The sequence below is a fragment of the Rattus norvegicus genome, chromosome 20 (genome assembly GCF_036323735.1).
Source record: "Rattus norvegicus strain BN/NHsdMcwi chromosome 20, GRCr8, whole genome shotgun sequence".
Lineage (NCBI taxonomy): Eukaryota > Metazoa > Chordata > Mammalia > Rodentia > Muridae > Rattus > Rattus norvegicus.
The window spans coordinates 18,015,997-18,039,404 of record NC_086038.1 but is presented as its reverse complement, the minus strand read 5'-3'; the positions used below and the strand labels follow the sequence as shown (position 1 = coordinate 18,039,404).

Here is a 23,408-nt window from a genome sequence, read left to right as displayed (position 1 = left end):
CTCTTTAATACTAGAGAATGAGTAACTAACACCAGGTGTTAGCAACTAGCTGGCATCCCATGTCAATGCCATTTTGTATTCCTGACAAATTCTTCAGAAGCATGCGGAGAAAACACAATTTTAGGGAAAATAACTGTTCCATCACTAATATTTTTTTATAAGTTTATGTTTCAGATATATGATCTTAAAGTATGAAGGTACATCTGCATTTTAAAGTACAATGAAAGTAAGACACCAACAATCTGTGTGAACAGCATGGCTATACACCTAGAAACACGCGGACTATTGCTACTAAAACATTACATGGTAACAAGTCTTAAGAGGTCTTTGCACGCTGGACAATTAAGACTGGAAAGGATTAAACCACAGGCAAAGAAGGGTCGGGAAAAGAGTCTTTAGCCTATGAAGGGGAGGTCTGAGGAAAGGTTTACCAGCTGATCCAGATGGAATATTTACCAAGTGTTTGTGAAGCCACAACGGGGGAGCAGAGAGGTGAAACACACATCTACACCCCGTACAAAGCATGGTCTGCTGCTAGAACTGTCTGCACTGTATCTGATGATTTATTTACCATTATTTCGAGTTCAAATCTTATTGCTGTAAATTGTGTCATTAGAATTTCATGAGCAAAGCTTTTAGCAAAGCAAGTGGTTTAAATATTAGTTTCCAAAATCAATAGTTTCTGCTCAATTGAACTTCCTTTTTTTTTGTAATCACTAAAAATAACTTTGAAAGGTCTATTAAAATTTAAGTCCCAGAAAAGGTAAACTGCACCAGAAGACAATGCATAACAACAGATCCAAATGCCCAATCATGACATACAAAATATAATGCAAAGTGAAGCTTATTAAATAAAATGACTTATTTTAAAATAATCTGTAAGAACAAACTCTAAGTGTAAAAAGACACTAGCACTAAACAAATAACCCACTGAACACTAAAATTGAGACTTCTAGGTCAAAAGTACATGTTAGAAATATATATTGAAGGGAGCTGGGGGGATGGCTCAGTGGTTAAGAGCACTGACTGCTTTTCCAGAGGCCCTGAGTTCAAATCCCAGCAACCATGTGGCAGTTCACAGCTGTTTACGTTGAGTTGGGGGGGGGTGTGTGATGCCCTCACACAGACATGCAAGCAAAACATGAATGTACATTTTTTATTTTTATTTTTATTTATTTATTTATTTTTGGTTCTTTTTTTCGGAGCTGGGCATCGAACCCAGGGCCTTGCGCTTCCTAGGCAAGCGCTCTACCACTGAGCTAAACCCCCAACCCCGAATGTACATTTTTTAAAAAAAGAAATATATGTTCAAATAGAAACTACAAAAATAGCTTTGACAAATATTTTAGTTTTCCTTTAGCTTCCAGTCCCATTATTTTTCTTCCAATCTAAGGTCAAACGTTTTAATTGTTTTACGAATTACTATTTGCTTCAGCATACTATACTGCTAAGAGAGAAAAACAATCTCGTGTCTTCCAGAGTAAACATGAAAAAAGTTACCATTTAAAAGGAGGGAAAGCTCTGTGTTACAAAGGCTTTTTTTCCATGTTAACTGCTCGATAGCAGTATCTTTTCTAAAAAGGACTCTATCAAAAGCTTTTAGATGACAAGCCAACCAACCAACTAGGCACCAGCTTCCTATCCCATCACTTCCATGAGAATTATCAAAACTGACTGAAGGACAGCAAGGAATGCTTGATGAGGAGACAGAGGCCACCTCAGCAGCTTGCGACAGACCACCAAGTTTTCCTTGTCCTCAAACTCTCTTCCCATGAGAATCTGATGGCTATTTCTTTTTTTTTTTAAGATTTATTTGTTTATTTATTATCTATAAGTACACCATTGCTGTCTTCAGACACACCAGAAGAGGGCATCAGATCCCATTACAGATGGCTGTGAGCCACCATGTGGTTGCTGGGATTTGAACTCAGGACCTCTAGAAGAGCAGCCAGTTCCCCTAATCACTGAGCCTTCCCTCTACCCCCTAATTTATGTTTCTATTATTGAAACCAAGCACATACAACACCTCAAATAGATTGTTTGACTGAGTGTACTACTACTACTAAGGGTGAGCTAAGTGGGTTTTTTTGTTTGTTTGTTTGTTTGTTTGTTTTTTAATGTATGTGAGTACACTGTTGCTGTCTTCAGACACACCAGAAGAGGGCATCAGATCCCATTACAGATGGTTGTGAGCCACCATGTGGTTGTTAGGTTGAACTCAGGATCTCTGGAAGAGCAGTCAGTGCTCTTTTTTTTTTTTAAGATTAATTTATTTTATGTATGAATACAGTGGCACTGTCTTCAGACACACCAGAAGAGGCCATCGGATCCACATTACAGATGGTTGTCAGCCACCATGTGGTTGCTGGGATTTGAACTCAGGACCTCTGGAAGAGCAGTCAGTGCTCTTAACCACTGAGCCATCTCTCCAGCTCCTGATGGCTATTTCTAATATCCTTTCTTCCAGATAATAATAATAATAATAATAATAATAATAATAATAATAATAATAATAATAATAATAACTATTATTATTATTATTATTATTATTATTATTATCTTATTTGCTAGCTCCATCACAGATATTTCAAATCCAGGTTGTTCAGATGACTTCGGTCACTTACTACTAAGTTTAATCTTTCAGATTCCCTTCACTTAACCAGCCCAATCTGACTTACTTGTATCAAAAGACAGTCAACCCCCAATCTAGCACATTAAGCCATCGTTGACTTTTATTTCACATAAATAGCATCCTGTTAGTAAAATCACAAAGCTCACAGATGTGTGCCGCAAATGTTAGCACTCCCTCTGGCACTGGTACTCCCTTGGGGCAATGGACCATGGGTTAACATAGTTCGCCAGCCTAAGAAAGCATTTGGTCATGCTTCTCAGAGCACTGCTTCTCCAGGTGTGCACCCTGGATTACTAAGAGTAGCTCATCTGGAAGCTGCTTAGAAAAACAAATTCTTGGGCTCCACCCCAGATCTAATCAATCACAAACTCAGGGAATGAGGCCTAAGGGCTGTGTTCAGACAGGCCCTCCAGGGGATACAATTTGAGACTATATTTTGAGAATCGGACCCACTGACAAGAGATTTAAACTTTTTTCTATTTTTTTTTTTTTTTTTTTTTTTTTTTTTTTTTTTTTTTTGGAGCTGGGGACCGAACCCAGGGCCTTGCGCACTGAGCCAAATCCCCAACCCTTAAACTTTTTTAGTACAGGGATGATTAAAGGATTACCTAGCATCGTTTAGCTTTGTGATTATTTTAAGCTATTTTAAAAACCAGGACACAAATAGCATATATCGAATTGGGCTGCAGTACCTGATTTGCAGTAAATATCAAATACAAAGACTTTGCCTATTACACGGCACCTGAAAAGATGGGGTTCTATTCCCCTATTTTTTATATTCAAGCACGTACAAATACATCCTCGAGTGAATTTCTAAAATACTTTGGGCATTTGCATGAAGCATTTTGTTCTTTTTAGTCTAGGTTCATGTGTCTCTGTTTGGTCCGTCCTCTCAGCAAAAAATTTAACATGCTAAGACAGCAGAATGAGTTTTGTGTCCTCTGTTGCTTTTAACAAAACCGCAAACATTTGACTTGAGAACCAGATGCTGGAGGGAAAGCCTGCTACCTCCGAGAGGCAGAGAAAGCACCCAGCTAGCCTTCCTCTTCAGCTGATGTCCCAAAAGGAAGTGATCCTTTTCCATGCTTCTCAAAACCTCTCACACTGAATGTCCCTCCCTTCTACTTCCTGTATGTCTGTCTCTCTATCCATCCTCCTGACATATTACTCTATGTTTTTCCCCCTATGTTCACTCCCTGTCAACTGGTTACTTGCCCCGCCTTTTGACCTATGGGATGACTTTACTTAATCCTGTTTTTTTTTTTTTTTTTTTTTCCGGAGCTGGGGACCGAACCCAGGGCCTTGCGCTTCCTAGGTAAGCGCTCTACCACTGAGCTAAATCCCCAGCCCCTACTTAATCCTGTTTACAACAAACAGAAAGCTCTTGGATTAAAGGTGTGTGCTAGGGCTGAGCTACACCACAACGAGGAACAGGAGCTTTTCTTCTTGTTGTTGTTGTTCTTGTTTGTTTTATTTTTTACAGTAAATAACACAATCTGGGGGTTCACAGTGTGCTGAAATATCCTTTAACAGTCTTCTGCAGTTATATAAGTAATGAAGCCTGGGGTATAGCTATCTTTTAAATTACTATATGAAGCATGGGGAATTATAAAAATTAAAATGCATTCTAGATAAAAAAGAACTATTTACCAAGTTTACTTATATGGAGACCATTTTAGTTTAAAATGTCAAAATTGTTTGTTACTTTGTATAGCTAATCTTTCAGTTGTCACTGACCACACTGACCGCTATCTTAAAAATGAGACAGAGCTATAAGCTTTCAGAAATTGTTACTAAAACTAAATAAAGATAGTCCTTTTTTTGGTCAGGACTTAGACTGTAATGATGAAATTGACAAGTTTCCCTTGGATTTTTATATGGAAATACTTTGCAAAACAATTAGATGATCTCTGACAGTTCCAGAGTTTTGCAGCAAAATAGTGGCTGAAGTTATTATAAATCAGATAATTAAAATGTATTAAAAACGAAGTCATCATACTACATAAGAGTTATGCATGGATTTAAAAAATATTAAATTTGCATTTCTAGTATTGCAAATATATGTTAAATAAATCAGCTCTTATTTAAAAAGTTAAACAGATCATTGATACCTGTCTTCAAGTGCAGAGAATACAGAAGGTATTCAGTAGGGTCCTGTCACACTCAAATGCTGAGTTTAACTAACATCTTTACCAGCTTAGTGGAATGAGAGAGAGCAAGGATTAAGTGGCAGGGTTCAATGTGTGGATTCAAAACACTTCGAAATGGTAAAGCCACACACAACGGAGAAAGAATGAATGTCAAAGTCAATTTTTAATGCCCCATCAATGAGATACTAAGAAATGTTGAGACAGCTATATCAAGGGGAGAAGATGAAACTAGAAACACCAGGAGAGGGCATCTCTTATAAATCTGCCGTCGGATCTCATAAAGTAGTAGTTGCCACTGGTAATGATTAGGCATTAAGGTATTCGAAAAGTGTTGGATAATCACATATAAATTGTTCTTTCATATTGCAGATGATTTTCCCACAAACTATAATATTATAGACAGAAAATATCAAAAATCATTAGCTCAGCACTGTGAAATGAAATATAAATGTTTCAGAGGAAGTAAAAATTTTATCAACTAAAATTTTTGATAACTATCTCAAATATAAATAACTTGGTAAACAAATTTATCTAAACCTTTTAGAAAGCTGAACTAAACCTCAACCTGAAAATATGTCCACAATATTTCCATGTTTATAAAATACAGCAGTAAACTGCATATTAAGGCTGAGATTCAACATGCAAGGAATACAAATTGGGTCTGAAATTTTAATAAAGAAAAGCATAAAAGAACGTGCATTTCAAATATGATCAATAAGTATGTGGCTTTCATAAAATAGTTTTACCTTGACAATGAGCTAAACTGACACACTGCCACCTCCCTTCAGATGAAACACTTCGCCCTTCACAGTTCAAGTGTGGGAGACTTTTACTATTTCTCAGTGAGTCCAGATTAGCAAGCCTAGGGGATACACTGAGAAAGAAAAGAAGGCTAAAAGTATCAGTTTGCTATTCCTTCTCATCTGAATCAGAAGTTTAGACCTATAAAGCAGTAAAAAACAAAAGAGAAAAAAGGTCCTCTACCAATTAGAAAGTTTGAGAGCAGCTATTTACTAACAAGAAAACTTATACTTGGAACCTAACCATTAGGTTATAGCATGATTACAAGTTATATATGATATATATATATGTATATGTATATATGTGTAATATATATTTACAATATACATATACAATGTACAATATATGTATTACACATTACATATACATATATGTATATTATGTATATGTAATTATGCATTACAAGTTACTTGTTAGCAGCTCTAACATGGCTTTTAGCATACTCTCCTATCCCAGACACACTTCCTTTCCCCAGCAACACCACACCCAATGTACCCTGAGAGCGTGAGCACGAGTAAACACGCATGCGCCCATCTTGCTCTCATCTCTATCAGAAATGCTGGTCTTTTACTTCTCCCCCTGTGATATTTTACTTTTAACATCCAGTTGCTTCCCAAACTGATGACAGAGTCAACACTCTTTCTCCGCATTCTTCAACTTCCTCTGAATGCAGGATCCAAGTAATTATGTATCCTGGGAGCCTTCCTTCTACCCCTGCCTATTCTGAATAGAGACCCTTAAGGGTAGAACACATATACAAATAAATAGCATAAAAAACAGCATGTAAAAGAACAATGGGAAAGAAAGTAGGGCTCTTTTAGGTTTTATCTTTATTTTATGTGTAAGGGTGTTTTGTGTCAGAGCATGTTGCAGTGTCTGAAGGGGCAGAAGCAGGTTTTGGATTCCCTGAAACTGGAGTTATAAAGGTTGTGAGCCACCATGAGTGCTGGGAAACAAGCCTGGGTCCTCTGGAAGGCAGCGCTGTAATGCTGGGCCATCTCTCCTGCCCCAAAGCAGACCTCATATTAATTACTTAAGATCAGTGCCTGTAAATGAATCCCCAGAGAACAAAATGGCACTGATATTAGACAGTTGCTTCAGCCATTAAGGATGGTGTGTGAACTGTCAATCTCTCAGCCACTCATTTAGAAACTTAAAAAAATATATATCAGTTGATTTTGTATGTTGATACCTTTGTCATTTTTTTTTCATTTTCACTTTTAGTACCTTAAATTTATTTATCAGGCAATGGCAGGTAGGAAATTTGCTCTCAAAATGTCTTTTACTACAGACGGATAGATTATGGACAAGAAAATGATAAGATGTTGACTCTTGGGCTGGAGAGATGGCTCAGTGGTTAAGAGCATTGATTGCTCTTCCAGAGGCCCTGAGTTTAATTCCCAGCAACCACATGGTGGCTCACAACCATCTGTAATGGGATCTGATGCCCTCTTCTAGTGTGTCTGAAGGTGTCTTCAGTGTACTTATATATAATAAACGAATAAATCTTTTAAAAAAATGTTGACTCTTTTTGAGAGTCAATCTCATATAGCTCAGGCTGACCTGAAATTTCTGATCTTTTTGCCTCTATTTCTCAAGTTCTACAATAACTCTACAATGAATACATGTTTCACCATGCATGGCTCAACTCCTTTTTAATAGCATGGTTTAGAATAAAGAATATAATACATATATACACTTAAGTAATATTTATTAGTCTAGATCAACATGCCTTCAGAGTTGATACCCCCTCTGGCATTTGAAAACATATTAGTACTAGAATTCAAAGTCCACCTATATGTGTCTGCACATAGAAACATTCCTTCCTAAACTCAAACTGGAGGACCTAGAGGGTCATCCATCTTGAGTAACCCTACCCAGGACTAAGCTACTGTATTATTTAAGTTCCTCTGGATCTCTGCACAATGTACACAATCTCAAAACGTTGGTAATATGCAAAAGTAAATCAGCCTCCAACTTTCTTTCACAAACTTCAACATTATCCTGTCAAGAGGGGTTAGCTCCCAGCCAGTCTTAGAGTAGGTGTGAGTGTATGCCTTAGCTAATGGTCACAAAGGAACTTTTTTAAAGGGTTTGTGGGTTTATAGATTATGTGGTCTCTGTCACAGCCTGTTACCTCTTTTCTAAGAACATAGATAATGTGTAATCAATAGAAAAATAAATTTATAAATATACATTTATTATATTTATGGAGAACAGGCATGTCTGTGTTCCAGTGTGGTTTTACATATCAACAGGTGGCAGGCTTGGGGATCTGGCTCAAGGACTGTGATAACTAACTTCTGGTTTACATCATAGACATAAAATACTACCACTAGGAACTGGCCACACAACAAACATGCAAGATTATCTTGGTTCTTGTTGGCCTCAGTCAGTAGCTTTTAAAGTTTTAAAAACCGAGAAGTTCATCAACTTCTGACTCCTGGAAGACAAGTTTTCATTAAACCCAAAGTATACAGTAAAGTTGTGTGTCCCTCATCTTTAATGGCACATGAGTAGTGAACGAAGCTATAAACCATCTGTACTATGGACAGGTAGGAAAGCCCTGCATGCTGTAGAAAACAAAACCAAACAGAAGGACGTAGTCATACAAGTTGCCACTCCCCCTTAGCCAGAGGGAATTCCCAGAGTAAATGGACCACAACCACGGTTCAAATGGTCATAAAATGGCGAACTAGCTGCAAATGCAGTTGAGGTGCTATTGGTTCCATCATAGCTACGGTGCGCCTCTAAAGTGCCAGCCTCTTGCTAGCATTGTGTGACCAACCTGGATTGCAGACTTAGTTCATCTTTTGGATTCGACTTCGGCCTTCCCCAGACTGGGTTCACTCTTCGTCTGGGAGGGAGATACTACGAAGCTCCTTAAAGACCACTCTAAAGCTGATGGAAAATCCAAACCTCTTTCTTCCCCATACGTTCTAATCTCCCTAGTGACCTGGGTATTTGCCATGACTAATTGTTCTCCCTGTTCTAGAACTCCTCTTTAGAGAACACAACTGAAGAACGCATGCTATGCTTCCGAGTAGCTTCCTAAAGTTGGATTTAAAATGCCTTAGCTCAATGCTTTCTGTCTTTATAGTTATCCACCTAAAATGCCTCCCAAGATTCCAACACCATCTTTATGTAGATGAGTAATAATTCTAAAACATCTATCACTAGACTATAAAATAAGTATTCTGCATTTCTGTTGCAAACCTTGTAAACTATTTTTCTCCTCAAAGATATGTGTATATATCCTTCTTGGTAAGGCAATTTAATTAAAAAGTCTGAACTATCTTGAGAAGTATAAAAGACAAAAAATATGGCCCTAGAAAGAATATGGCATTCCCTCTGAAACAATGGCAAAGCAGTACACAGTGTTTTAGCCATACAGTGGCTAGGAAGCAGAGGAGCGCTTTTTTTTTTTAAATGAGACTTTTTTTTAGTGGATATTTTTTATTTACATTTCAAATGTTATCCCCTTTCCCAGTTTCCCATCCATAAGCCCCCATCCCACTCCCCTCCCCCTTCTTCTATGAGGGTGTTTCCCCTCCCCAACCACCCACACCTTCCCGCCTCCCCATGCTGATATTACACTGGGGGTGAGGGTCCAGCCTTGGCAGAACCAAGGGCTTCTCCTCCCATTGGTGCCCAACAAGGCCATCCTCTGCTACATATGCAGCTGGAGCCATGGGTCTGTCCATGTGTAGTCTTTGGATGGTGGTTTAGTCCCTGGGAGTTCTGGTTGGTTGGTATTGTTGGGTTTTGTTTGTTTGTTTGTTTTGTTTTGTTTGGTATTGTTGTTCTTATGGGGTTGCAAGCCCCTTCAGCTCCTTCCAACATTTCTCTAACTCCTCTAATGGGGACCCCGTTCTCAGTTCAATGGTTGGCTGTGAGCATCCACCTCTGTTTCTGTCATGCTCTGGCAGAGCCTCTTGGGAGACAGTCATATCAGGCCCAGAGGAGCTCTTCTTGAAAAGCATGTAGGACATACCCAGATATACACTGAGACCTGACATCTGAAGTTTAAGACACGAATGCTATCAAGATGCCTTCAAACATTTGTTTTGCCTCATTTTTCCTCATCGCTAATTCTGATTTCTAACTTTCCAGACTTACAGTTCTAACTATTCATGATCATATTCCGCACTGCCTGGAATTCTGTCCTGGAATCTGTACTTGTGCATCCTTGCCCTGCCAACGCCCTGCATCCTGACCCCAGGGGCCAGAGCATGCTAAAGCCCTCTGCACATTAAACCCAGATGGTGCTGCTTCGCAACGTATTTCCGCTCCCCGTCTCTGCAAATGCTGACTTTTTCCCTTAAATGTATATGTACAAACATAGTCTACTCTGTGAGACATTATGGTAATTACAGTCTGACAGTAGTAAAATATTTCAAATAGTTAAAATATTAGCTATCTATTTTAACATAGTAAGAAAGATCATTGAAGAGATCAAGAGAAAACGAATCAAGAGATTCTTGGGAAGAACTTTAAGATAAATTGAAAATAAACCCAAGAGAGAGATAAATTCAACGAGGTGAAACTTAAATTTTGAAACTTTTACTGAGGGCAGTGAAATGAACATAGAAAAGAGTGTGGTGCTTACAGTGACTGAATCAATTGTTGTGATTGCTGAAGCTGATTTACGAATAAAAGCAAGCAGGAGAATTCTCACTTGAGTTAGGGGAAAAGCAAGGTGGGCCAAAATGAGCAGGAACTCTTAGTGAAGACAAAACCAAGCGGCCTGTGTGTGTCTACCCAACCCTCTGCCTAGAGTGAGGCTCTGAGAGGCCTGGGCAGCCAGTCAAGTGCCAGTTACTGCTTGGGCCCCACACATTCTGCCACTGGAGGGAGTCTGTTCACGTTGCCTTTGATGGGACTTTCCCTCTAAAACTTCTTGGTCTTCTATGGAAATGAGACAGAGCTCCTACCAAGAGTAAGAATCGGTTTAACACAGATGATGGTTTTCTTGCGCTTGTGTGATTCTTTTAGCTTTTATTCATTCATTTGGGTCCTTTGCTCCCTAAGGCAAATGGACCTCCCCCTCGCAGTGCTTATCTGAGGCAAAGAAATGAATACAGAGACATATGACGCGGAGCAGGGCAGCTGTTAGGAAGGAGCATGAAGGAGAATATTGTCAAGCCAGGGCAGAGGGGAGCCGAGGCAGACACTGGTTGAAAGAGTGTGCTCAGGTCATAAGGCACAGGGAAGGCAGCAGCAGATGTGAACTGGAAGCTTCTAGAACTAGGAGTGACAACAGTGTTACTGTTGGAGTACTACCAAGCCAAGGGTCTCAATACCACCACTGAAATGGTTTTCAATTTGCCCTTAAAATTCAGAATTTATGGTTGCCAATAATTTCTCATGAAATGCTTTCCTCAACAGCACACAACTGAATTGTTAACAGGGATACAAATGCTGGCTGGGGAGATGGGGGAAGGAGGGAGGGGCAGGGGAGGGAGGGAGGGGGGAGGGAGGGAGAGAGAGAGGAGAGAGAGAGAGAACTGCAGTCAACTCAAGAGAGTATGTGGAAGATAACATTCCACTCCCAATTTTTTTTGTTTCTATTTTGCAACAAGAGTTGTGGTCTATGCTACACAATTCTCCATTTTACATTTCAAAATTCTGTACGGCATTATTATGCCTGTTTTGCACCAGAGTGCCTCTGGCTAAGAGAGGTTAAGTAACTGGCCCATGGTTACAGGGCCAATAATGTAACGTGGCCATGTGATCTGAAAAGGTATGCTGCTCGTCAGTGGGACTGAGTCATGACTGCTTCACATTCTTGTGATAAGGGCATTCAAGGGACACATTCCAGGTGTTCTTCCAAGGTGTTGGCTTGTTTTAGAGATGTCATTACAGGCCACCTAAGGCGAACTGAGCCATTACATATATTTGGGCTATTATACTGCCAAAGTTAAACTGTGTTCAGTTCATATATCAAAGGCATAAAAGGAGGTTTCAGCTCCTGTAATTTAAGTAAACAAGGTTCCTTAAAGAAATCTATGTTTGGAATATATAAAAGAGAAAAACTTTCCTTTCCCTTTCTCCACCGAAGGACGGTTACAAATAAACAGTAGTTTACTTAAGCTGTATTCATTTGCTAAGTAGTGTCATAAACCTCATAACTAGAGGTGATGACACCATATCCAGTCAGTCATAAAATGACCTACTCAGAGGGATAATGACTGTTAAGAAGAGAAAGCCAGGACGTGGGGGGGTTAATACTATAAAAAAAAACAACTAGTCTTTTCTACCTCTATAACAACAATATGGTTAGTTTGAAGAAACACATAGAGATCTATCTATCATCTCTATCTATTGGTCTGTCCATCTGTCTGTCTGTCTGTCTGTCTGTCTGTCTGTATCTATCTATCTATCTATCTATCTATCTATCTACCTATCTATGGCAACATGTGAATAAACCCTTTTCAGAAAGGATCAGAAGCACGTGTGTGTGTGTGTGTGTGTGTGTGTGTGTGTGTGTGTGTGTGTGTGTGTAATAGAAACATGATGAGAATCAGAACGGATATGGAACTTTGTATACGGGCAGTGAGCTTTTGTTTTTCTCTGTTCTTTGCCTTTTTCTTTCTTGTGACAGGTTAGCAAGTGCCCCGTGCTATTATGGGAAGGAACAAACTAAAAATGGATTCCCATATTCCTGATATTTTCAGAGATAAGACTGGATATTTTCCTCCTGTTAAAAAACCATTACGAAGGGTTGGGGATTTAGCTCAGTGGCAGAGCGCTTGCCTAGCAAGCGCAAGGCCCTGGGTTCGGTCCCCAGCTACGAAAAACAAAACAAAACAAAAAAACCATTATGAAGCTACACGGTGCATTCAATATAAGTACACCAGAGCACTCTAGAGCTTAGGAAAGGAGTACTTGCCTAGTTAGAAAATGGACTAACAGATGCCCCATAGCTACTGTCCATATTCCAACCGTTTCCTAACACAGTCCTATCTAGAATCCTCATTTTGAACTAGGGTGACTAGCACAAAGGCAGGGACCATGTACCAGCAACAACGACACAACTAGGAAATGAGGATATACGGATGCGCACTTACAGGAATCCTCTTGCTTTATTAAAAAATCAAAAGCATGACTATTTGAACTCAGATAGTCTCCCAAGATTACTAAATACTTGGAAACAATAAAAACAATGAAAAGAAATGCTGCGGAGGGGTTGCTAGTAACACACACTACAATTTAGAGGACAAATCAGCTACAGACCAAGCGTAAAAGAGGAGAGCCAAAGAAGTGAGAGACAGTTATGTTCTACCAAGAGCTATAGCTTGTGACTCATGAGACACACAGAGCAGGATACAATTCAAAACGTCTGCAAGTCGAAAGGAATGGACATAAACAATCATCTCATATTTTGCCCCAATCCACTTTATTTCATTTCCAAGGAATTTGTCTTGTCAATTACCAAATTAGCAAGAGTAAAATGGAAGGGTAAAACGTAAGCCACAAACAAAACTACGTAGTCCCATCTTCATAAAATAAAATAAAACTATAGATCTGTAGACCTAAAACACACACAGACAAAATATACGTAATCTTGCCTTTCCGCTCCGTACATCGATAGAAGTGAGACTTGAGAGGGAGGAAAGTGAGCGAAAGGCAGGGAGCAGACACCATGCATCTGGAAAGATCTCAATAGGAAATGGTACTAAGGAAAGTCTTAATACAGATTGAATGCAGCACACTACAAACCCTTTTATAAAAACCTGTGTTGTTCCCTCTAAAGGACTGTCACAAAGCCAACTTACTGATTAGAAATTGCCATATATTGGAACAGGGTCAGGGGGAGGGAGGACCATAAGCATGTGACAGCCTTTCAGTGGAATGTCTCTATCCCCCCCCCCCCATTTTTAAAGACATGGCTCTTTGTAACTCTTTGGTTCAAACTACTTTACAAAATGAAACCCGACTAGTCTAGAGGACTATAAATAATAATTGTTATAGCTATGGCTTGCTCCCAACACCCCCCTCAATTAAAGGTTACATAATTTGCTCATTCTGCAGGATTCATTCAGTCAACTGAAACAACTAAAAATGGATCCAAAGAGCTACTATTCCAGATGATCAGACTATAGTAAAAGCAGAACTAACTCCCACACCCTATATTAGTACTCTGAACTTCATTAAAACAAATATTTCCCTGACACCCGTGAAAAACACGGAGAATGCGATTTTAAAAACTGAAATTACTAAGGTCTGAGGAACAGCTTAGGTTATCTAGTTCCACTTACTATTTGAACGAGCATTTGCTAAGCTGCTGAATCAAATCCAAATCCAATCTACTTCTGTTAGAATCTTGGTTGTCTCTGAAACCAGTCTGAGACAATAAAAATAGCTGCAATTTACAGAGGTGATCTACTGACAAAGGAAGTAAGCAGCCTTTACAAGAATACTTATTTATTCTGGCTACCTCTCTTTCATGAGTTAAGGTTTGTTCTGTTCAAAGAGCTTGAATTTTCATTTCGAGATTATTAAAAATAAATTCATGCTAACAATTAAAAATTATTAGTAAGCAGGACTTCGGTGCTCAGTCGACTTAAATGTTTAAGCTAGCAAGGCATAAAACAGTTATTACCGTTTCGATGCCTTTAAAAACAAGATCTTTGTTTCCTCTGTGCGTTAAGCTGCTAAATTTTGTGACCTTACCAAGCACCAATTAATATCTCTCATGACTTTTCTTTAAAATGCTTTATAGCCATGACTCACATACAGTTAAACATTTTCACTGAAAACCAAGTGTTTCCATGTCAACTGGTTTTCCCGTGTTGTATGCAGAATTTAACAATTATTTGGCCAATCAGCAGTCAGACGTCTTCTTTACAAATGAAGTTTTATTGCAAATCCCCGAAACAACACATATCCACCAACTAGTCCAACACACCGTTCTGTGCCCAACACTGATCCTGTAAGTAGCCAACACACAGCGCTGTGCCCACACTGCAGAGTGCCAACACTTTAACAGTGGGACCTGTGATCAGTCATTTTCTTTTTTTCATAGACTGCCAACTTTAACAATAGAGTACGGACACATCAACACACAATGGTGTGTGCTGCACATACACACACACACACCGAATCACAGCAGGCATAAAGGACCAATTCCTGCTAGGATTTTTGACAGTCTCACAATCCCTGCCCAGAGCCAAGAGCCTAGTGTCTGTCCTTGGTGCTGAAACGCAGCTTTTCTGCCCCCGACTAAAACACTAAGAGGCTCACCCCAGTTAGACACTTCTGGAGGTTCAGAGCTTTGCAGGGGAATGGATAAGTTTCTGGTCAAGCCTATCTAGCCTTCGCGGTGGCGGGTAAGTCGCCGGTCGGGAAACCCTGGACCTGCCTGCTGCAGATTAGGCTGCGCCGGGCCGCGGACCCGAGAGGCGCCCTCTCCACAGCGGAGCATTCTCCGGTGGATCCGAACGGTTCCTTCTTCCCAGTGAAGTCCTTTCCCATGGACCCATCGGATCCCTCTCCCCCCCACTGCCTTCTCCCGCGGACCCGAGCGGCGCCCTCTCCCACAACCAGAGAGGCGCCCTCTTCCCCTAGCAGCCTTCTCCCGCGGACCCGAGAGGCGCCCTCTCCCTCCAGTAGCCTTCTCCCGCGGACCCGAGAGGCGCCCTCTCCCATGGACCGGACACCTCCTTTTGTCTCCCGTCGGTGCCCCCGTGCCTCACCATCACGGTCACACAGCTGGATGGCCTCCAGGCTGAGGTTCTTGATCTCCTCACACGGGCTGCTGGGGCTGCTGAGGGCATGGTCCAGGCGCGGCACCTCCATCTTCGAGACCCCGCGTCAAAGCCAGGCGCCAGCGGCCGGCGGGGCGAAGGGCGGGAAAGGTCTGAGATGGCTGAGGACGAGGGCAGCCTCCGGTCGGGAGTCGCGGCCGAGGCGGCGGCGGCGGCGGCGGCGGCGGCGGCGGCGGCGGCGGCGGCGGCAGAAGCTCCCTCGAGTGCGCGGCTCGTAGACTGAACGCCGGCCGGCGCGAGCGCGGGGGGGGGGGGAGCGCGCTCTCGGCTGAAGGGAGGGCCGCGCACGCTCACGGGGGAGGGGCTGGCAGTGGACGCGCCTACCTGCCTACACACGGGCCCCGCCCCTTTCCTACCGCGCGCAGACCCCGCCCCCTGCTTGCCGCGCGCACGCGCACGCGCACGGAGGCCCGGGTGTCCGTGGACCCGCCAACCTGTCTGCACACGGGCCCCGCCCCTTTTCTACCTCTCGCGGACCCCGCCCCCCCTGCGCGCGCACACGCTCAGGACGAGGACGCGCCCTCCGCTCTTCTCATGAGGGCTCTGTGCCCAGCCAATGGCGCGCGCGCGCTCTGACTCGCGGGCGCGCTGCCTCCGTCGCAGCCCTCGCCGGGTGGCGCGCACCCGCAACCCACCTGCGGGCGCGTAGACCCTACCCTGGCTTCTCCCGCGCGCCGCGCGCGGCCCACACTGCCTCCCTAACCCCGCCTGCCGCGCGCACGCGCTCTCGGCTCTCCCTGGCGCCGCAGCCTGCGCGCCTTCTCACGCTGGAAGCGAAGAAGGTTGGAGCGCGCCAGAAGCGCGGGCTGTGGCAAGCTGCTCCGCGCGTCCGCTCGCCCGGCGATGGCGGATAGGCTCTATTCACAATGCCAGGCAGAGCTAGGACTGCCATCCCGGGCTGCGACGAGACAAGCGCGCGCTGATTGATTGCTTGTTGACCACACATTGGGAAACTGAGGCCCGAACCGCCTAAGATTCTCTTTCCCGGCTCTGCGAGCCCAGCCGACGTTCCTTACAAGGTCCCGGCAGTGAGGAATGAGCGGCCACCTGAGGACTGCACCGGGCAGGGAGCAAGAACTCAGGTCGGTGCTGTGGGACAGGTGAGGCAGCAGGAAGCTGGTGGCTGGCTGCTGAGGAGGCAGCTTCCGGGTGACAGCCACTTGTCAGCTTGCCTTCTCACCCAACAAACAAGTCTTCAGTGCTCTCCCTGGGCCCGGCATTGTTCTGACTGAAAATGCAGGCTGAAGCACATCACCTGTTCTTTGTTACCCTAGAAAATGAAAGGGGGACCTGTGGTCTTCCAGTTATGCCATATTTGCACGCCCCATTGCTTTTGGTAGCACCTAAGATATTTCAGTGCACTATGATGGCACAAAGGTTTTACAAATAAAGTCGATATAGGTGACAGCCTGTTGGCCTCTGTTGCCATTTGCTGATTCGGAATGTTATTGTTTTGTTTTTCTTGATATCACGGGACCAAAAGAGGCCCCTCTCCCCTTGTATTATTTATGGTTATTGGTAATAATTTATGTTCCTTGTTTTACTGATTTGCCAATTTCAAGCATAGATATTCACCAATAAAAACAATTTACATATAGATTGCTATATGCTACCTTTTCAAGTCACATCCGTTTAGCCATAAACAACTAAATCTAGTTGATTGAAGTCTCATAAAATGGAAAGACCCACTTAGATAAAATAAACCCGTGAGAAAATTTGGCACAATCAAAGGTTGATAAAAATCCGTGTAAGGTAATTTTTTGGTATCATTAAGTGAAATGTCTTCGTTATGAACTTGGGGATTAATGAGATGAACCTTTTGTTTTGAGCTGGAAAGAAAAACATTTCAGTATTAAAGCAGGAGATACCCCAAGGAGAGAGTAAATTACTTACTGTTTGACAAGAGAAATGACAAGACAGTAGTTACTGGTGAATTTCTTATATTCAAAAGCCTAGATCAGTAGAACTGGGTATTGACAGCCAAAGCACAGTGGGTTCATCTTTCTGAGAATTCTCAGGTTTATAAATCACAACAGGAACTGTAAACTACAAAATATAGTTTACCCACAATTGAAAAATATAATATGCATACATTAGAACTTTAACTCATATAAATATTATTACAAGTATATCAGGGCAATATACCCGGTACTGAGAATATATATCCCAGTCGGGGACCTCACTCAGTCAACTGAGCAGGACATCATAGGCAAAGAGAATGTATTAATTACTTCCCGTTACTATTACCAAACTGCTACCATAGCTGAGAAGAGGAAAGGTTCATTTTGCTTTGGTTTTGGTACAGTCAGCCTACCGTAATAGGGAAGCCATATTCACTAATGGCAGATGAGAAAGCATGTTGAGTGGCAGGAAGCAGCCAAGGATAATACATCTCCAAGGACCTGTCCCACTTCTTCATCCAGGTGTCCATTTTCCAGGTCTCCACAGTCTTCCCAATAGCATCAACCAGACCGAGAACCCGAGGGGGAGATTTCAGATTCAACCCATAACATAGAAGGCAGGAGTTCCTGTTCCTGCTAAACGTTCCTCAGTACTCATATTGTAGCTGGGTTGATAGCCAAGAGAATGGCCAGGAACCATCACATTAAGAGCAAGGTGCCTTTAGCAAGCACTATGATATTTTCTTTCTGGCTGAAAATATCCAAACTACCAAAGACATGCTACTCATCACTCAGAAAAAGCCATCAGACTGAACTGAAAAAAAAAGCAAACAAAAACAAATACACAGGCATAAGTTGTGGTCACCATCTTAAAGCAAACTACTAGAAACGACTAGAGGAAAGGAATGTCACACACGCAAGAGGAAGTAGAAATCTCCATTCTATTCCAATAACTGTTGGCATGATTTTCAAGTTCATGGAACCTTTTTCTTTTAAAAATTAGTGTATTTACCTATCCACTTTATATTCCATTATCAGTCCCCCTCTCTTCGAAGTCCTCCCTCACAGCTTCTCTCCTTACTCCCCCTCCCCTTCTCCTGTAAGAAGGGGTCGCCCCACCACCACCATGCATGCAGTCACTGCAGGACTAGGTACAACCTGTCTCACTGATGCCAGACATAGTAGACCAGTTAAGGAGACAGAATCCACAGGCAGGCAACAGCTTCAGGGATTGCCCCTGCTCTAATTATTGGGGAACCCAAATGAAGACCATGTTGAACATCTGCTATATACAGGAGGGTGTTGGGTTGGGGGAGTGGGAGTGTGGAGTTAGGTCCAGTCCATGCTCACTCTTTGGTTGGTGGTTCAGTCTCTGGGAGACCCCAAGGGTCCAGGCTAGTTGACTCTGTTCATCTTCCTGTGGAGTCCCTGTCTTCTTTCCGTCCCTCAATCCTTCCCCCAACTCTTCCACAAGACTCCCCAAGCTCCATCTAAATGTGGGGCTGTCGGTCTCTATATCTGTTTCAGTCAACTGTTGGATGGAGATTCTCAGAGGACGGTTATGCTAAGCTCCTGTCTACACGCATAACAGAGTATCATTAATAGTGTTAGGGATTGGTCTTGCTCATGGGATGGGTTTTAAGTTGGGCCAGTCATTGGGTGGCCATTTCTTCTGTCTCTGTTCTGTATTTGTCCCTGCACAGTTTGTAGGGAGGACACATTTTGGGTAGAAAATTTTGTGGGTGGGTTGCTGTCCTTATCCCTCCAGTGGGAGGCCTGCCTAACTAAAGGAGATGTCTACTTCAGGATTCATCTCCCCCACTGCTAGGAGTTTCAGCTACAGTCATCCCACAGACACCTTGGGGCCTACCCAGTCCCAAGTCTCTGGCATGACCTAGAGATTCCACCCACGCCAATTTCCAATTTCCGTCCTCTTTCCCCTGCTCTTCCTACACCTGACACACACATCCCATCCTGATTCCCTCCCTGTCCCCTCTCTCACTCTGTTCCCTCCCTCCACCCACCTCTGATGTCTCTTTTATTTCTGATTCTGAGAAAGATTCAGCCATCCTCTCTTGGGCCCTTCTTGTAATTTGGGTTCTTTGGGTCTGTGGATTTGTAACGTGGTTATCTTGTACTTTATAGTTAATATCCACTTATAAGTGAGTACATAACCATGCATGTCCTTTTGGGTCTGGGTTACCTCACTCAGGATGATATTTTCTAGTTCCATTTATTTGTCTGCAAAATTCATGATGTCCTTGTTTTTAATAGCTGAGTAGTATTCCATTGTGTACATGAACCACATTTTTCTTTATCCATTCTTCAGTTGAGGGACATCTAGGTTGTTTCCAGTTTCTGTCTAGTATCAAAAAAAGCTGCTATGTACACAGTGTCCTTATGGGATGGTTCAACATACTTTGGGCATATTCCCAGGAGTTTTATACTTGGGTCTTGAGGTATAACTATTCCTAATTTTCTGAGAAGCTGCCAAACTGATTTCCAGAGTGGTTTTACAAGTTTTCATTCCCATCGGCCGTGACGTGTTCCCCTTGCTCCCCATCCTCACCAGCATGTGCTGTCCCTTGAGTTTTTGATCTTAGCCATTCTGATGAGTGTGAAGTGGGATCTCAGAGTTGTTTTGATTTGCATTTCCCTGATGACTAAGGGCATTGAACACTTCTTTTAATGTTACTCAGCCATTAGAGATTCCTCTGTGGAGATTTCTGTTAAGCTCTGCACCTCAGTTTTCAGTTGGGTTATTTGAGTTGCTGGTGTCTAACTCCTTGAATTCTTTATATTTTGGGGGTATTAGCCCTCTGTAGATGTAGAGTTGGTGAAGAGCTTTTCCCCATCAGTAGGCTGTTGTTTTTTCCTTTGCCTTACAGAAGCTTTTCAGTTTCATGAGGTCCCATTTATTAATGGATGATCTTAATGCTGGAGCCATTGGTGTTCTGTTCATGAAGTTGTCTCTTATATCAGCGAGTTCAAAGCTATTCCTCACTTTCTCTTCTATTAGATTCACTGTATGTGGTTTTACGTTGAGGTCTTTGATCCACTTGGACTTGAGTTTTGGACAGGGCAACAACTGTGGATCCATTTGTGTTCTTCTACATGCAGACATCCAGTTAGACCAACACCATTTTGTTGAAAATACTCTCCCTTTCCCGTTGTGTGAGTTTGGCTTCTTTGTCAAAAATCAAGTGTCCCTAGTCATGTGGGCTTATTTCTGGGTCTTTGATCCTATTCTACTGATCAGTCTGACTGTTTCTATACCAATACCATGTAGTTTTTATTCCTGTTGCTCTGTAGTACAGATTAAGGTTGGGATTGGTGATACCTCAGAAGTTCTCTTCCTGTGCAGGATTGTTTTAGCTTCCGTATGAAGTTGAGAATTGTTCTTTCAAGGTCTGTAAAGAATGGTGTTGGAATTTTGATGGGAATTGCATTGAATCTGTAGATTGCTGTTGGCAAGATGGCCATTTTTACTATGTTAATCTTACCCATCCATGAGCATGGGAGATCTTTCCACCTTCTGAGATCTTCCTCAATTTCTTTCTTCAAAGAGTTGAAGTTCTCATCATATAGATCTTTCACTGGCTTGGTTAGAGTTACACCAAGATATTTTCCATAATTTGTGGCTATTGTGAAGGGTGTCTTCTCCCTAGCTTCTTTCTTAGCTCGTTATCATTTGTACAAAGGAGGGCTACTGATTCCTTTGAGCCACTTTGCTGAAGGTGTTTATCACTGTAGGAGTTATCTGGTAGAATTTTTGGGGTGTGTGTGTGTGTGTGTGTGTGTGTGTGTGTGTGTGTGTGTGTGTGTGTGTATGTATTCTCATATCACCTGTCAATAGTGATACTTGGTCTTTTTTCCTTGCCAATTCCTTTCCCTTAATCTCTTTTAGTTGTTGTATTGTACTAGCAAGGACTTCAAGTACTATATTGAAGAGATAGGGAGAAGCTAGACCTTCAAGCACTGTACTGAAGACATGAGGAGAGTAGACAGCCTGTCTTGTCCCTGGTTTTAGTGGAATTGCTTTAAGTTTTTCTGAATTTAGTTTGATGTTGGCTATTGTCTTGTTGTATATTACCTTTATTGTGTTTAGGTATGCACTTTGTATCCATGATCTCTCCAAGACTTTTGACATGAAGGAGTGTTGGCTTTTGACAAAGGCTTTTTCAGCATTTAATGAAAGCATTAAGTTTTTTTTTTTCAGTTTCTTTATATGGTATATTACGTTGATGGGTTTTTGTAATGAACCACCCCTGCATCCCTGGGATGAAGCCTTATTGATCGTGGTGGATGATTTATTTCATGTGTTCTTGGATTTGGTTTGTGAGTATTTTATTAAGTATTTTTGTAAAGATTTATTTATTGTATTATGCGAATACACTGTCACTGTCTTCAGACACACCAGAAGAAGGCATCAGATCCCATTACAGATGGTGTGAGTCACCATGTAGTTGCTGAGAATTGAACTCAGGACCTCTGGAAGAGCAGTCGGTGCTCTTAACCACTGAGCCATCTCTCCAGCCCCTTATTAAGTATTTTTACATAAATGCTCATAAGGGAAATTAGTCTGAAATTCTCTTTTTTTGTTGAGTATTTATGGGGTTTAGTTATAGGGGTGACTATGACCTCATAGAATGAATTTGGCAATATTCTTTTTTTTTTTTTAATTAACTTGAGTATTTCTTATATACATTTCGAGTGTTATTCCCTTTCCCGGTATCCGGGCAAACATCCCCCTCCCCCCTCCCCTTCCTTATGGGTGTTCCCCTCCCAACCCTCCCCCCATTGCCGCCCTCCCCCCACCAGTCTAGTTCACTGGGGGTTCAGTCTTAGCAGGACCCAGGGCTTCCCCTTCCACTGGTGCTCTTACTAGGATATTCATTACTACCTATGAGGTCAGAGTCCAGGGTCAGTCCATGTATAGTCTTTAGGTAGTGGCTTAGTCCCTGGAAGCTCTGGTTGCTTGGCGTTGTTGTACATATGGGGTCTCGAGCCCCTTCAAGCTCTTCCAGTTCTTTCTCTGATTCCTTCAACGGGGGTCATATTCTCAGTTCAGTGGTTTGCTGCTGGCATTCGCCTCTGTATTTGCTGTATTCTGGCTGTGTCTCTCAGGAGCGATCTACATCCGGCTCCTGTCGGTCTGCACTTCTTTGCTTCATCCATCTTGTCTAATTGGGTGGCTGTATATGTATGGGCCACATGTGGGGCAGGCTCTGAATGGGTGTTCCTTCAGTCTCTGTTTTAATCTTTGCCTCTCCCTTCCCTGCCAAGGGTATTCTTTTTCCTCATTTAAAGAAGGAGTGAAGCATTCACATTTTGATCATCTGTCTTGAGTTTCGTTTGTTCTAGGGATCTAGGGTAATTCAAGCATTTGGGCTAATAGCCACTTATCAATGAGTGCATACCATGTATGTCTTTCTGTGATTGGGTTACCTCACTCAGGATGATATTTTCCAGTTCCAACCATTTGCTTACGAATTTCATAAAGTCGTTGTTTTTGATAGCTGAGTAATATTCCACTGTGTATATGTACCACATTTCCTGTATCCATTCCTCTGTTGAAGGGCATCTGGGTTCTTTCCAGCTTCTGGCTATTATAAATAAGGCTGCAATGAGCATAGTGGAGCACGTGTCTTTTTTATATGTTGGGGCATCTTTTGGGTATATGCCCAAGAGAGGTATAGCTGGATCCTCAGGCAGTTCAATGTCCAATTTTCTGAGGATCCTCCAGACTGATTTCCAGAATGGTTGTACCAGTATGCAATCCCACCAACAATGGAGGAGTGTTCCTCTTTCTCCACATCCTCGCCAGCATCTGCTGTCCCCTGAGTTTTTGATCTTAGCCATTCTCACTGGTGTGAGGTGAAATCTCAGGGTTGTTTTGATTTGCATTTCCCTTATGACTAAAGATGTTGAACATTTCTTTAGGTGTTTCTCAGCCATTCGGCATTCCTCAGCTGTGAATTCTTTGTTTAGCTCTGAGCCCCATTTTTTAATAGGGTTATTTGTTTCCCTGCGGTCTAACTTCTTGAGTTCTTTGTATATTTTGGATATAAGGCCTCTATCTGTTGTAGGATTGGTAAAGATCTTTTCCCAATCTGTTGGTTGCCGTTTTGTCCTAACCACAGTGTCCTTTTCC

General features: G+C 42.2%; 1 protein-coding gene and 1 long non-coding RNA gene across 10 annotated transcripts in view; one reads left to right on the top strand and one right to left on the bottom strand.

Annotated features, from left to right (window-relative positions):
- Positions 1-15,574, bottom strand: part of Phyhipl (phytanoyl-CoA 2-hydroxylase interacting protein-like) — a 41,073-nt gene extending 25,499 nt beyond the window's left edge. Inside the window, exon 1 of one of the 3 annotated variants that reach the window (NM_001398984.1) lies at positions 15,282-15,574. In NM_001398984.1, coding sequence (NP_001385913.1) covers positions 15,282-15,384 — 103 coding nt within the window. In that variant the 5' untranslated portion in view covers positions 15,385-15,574. Of the gene's footprint in view, positions 1-5,528; positions 5,652-8,371; positions 8,524-15,281 lie in introns of those variants that run through there. The other 2 variants (NM_001012076.2, XM_063279186.1) reach the window with 2 other exon arrangements.
- A 721-nt stretch (positions 15,575-16,295) lies between these two features.
- Positions 16,296-23,408, top strand: part of LOC120098901 (uncharacterized) — a 108,265-nt gene continuing 101,152 nt past the window's right edge. For 5 of the 7 annotated variants that reach the window (XR_005497642.2, XR_005497646.2, XR_005497643.2 and 2 more), the window contains exon 1: positions 16,296-16,435. This is a non-coding gene — a long non-coding RNA (uncharacterized LOC120098901). Of the gene's footprint in view, positions 16,454-23,408 lie in introns of all 7 variants that reach the window. The other 2 variants (XR_005497648.2, XR_005497644.2) reach the window with 1 other exon arrangement.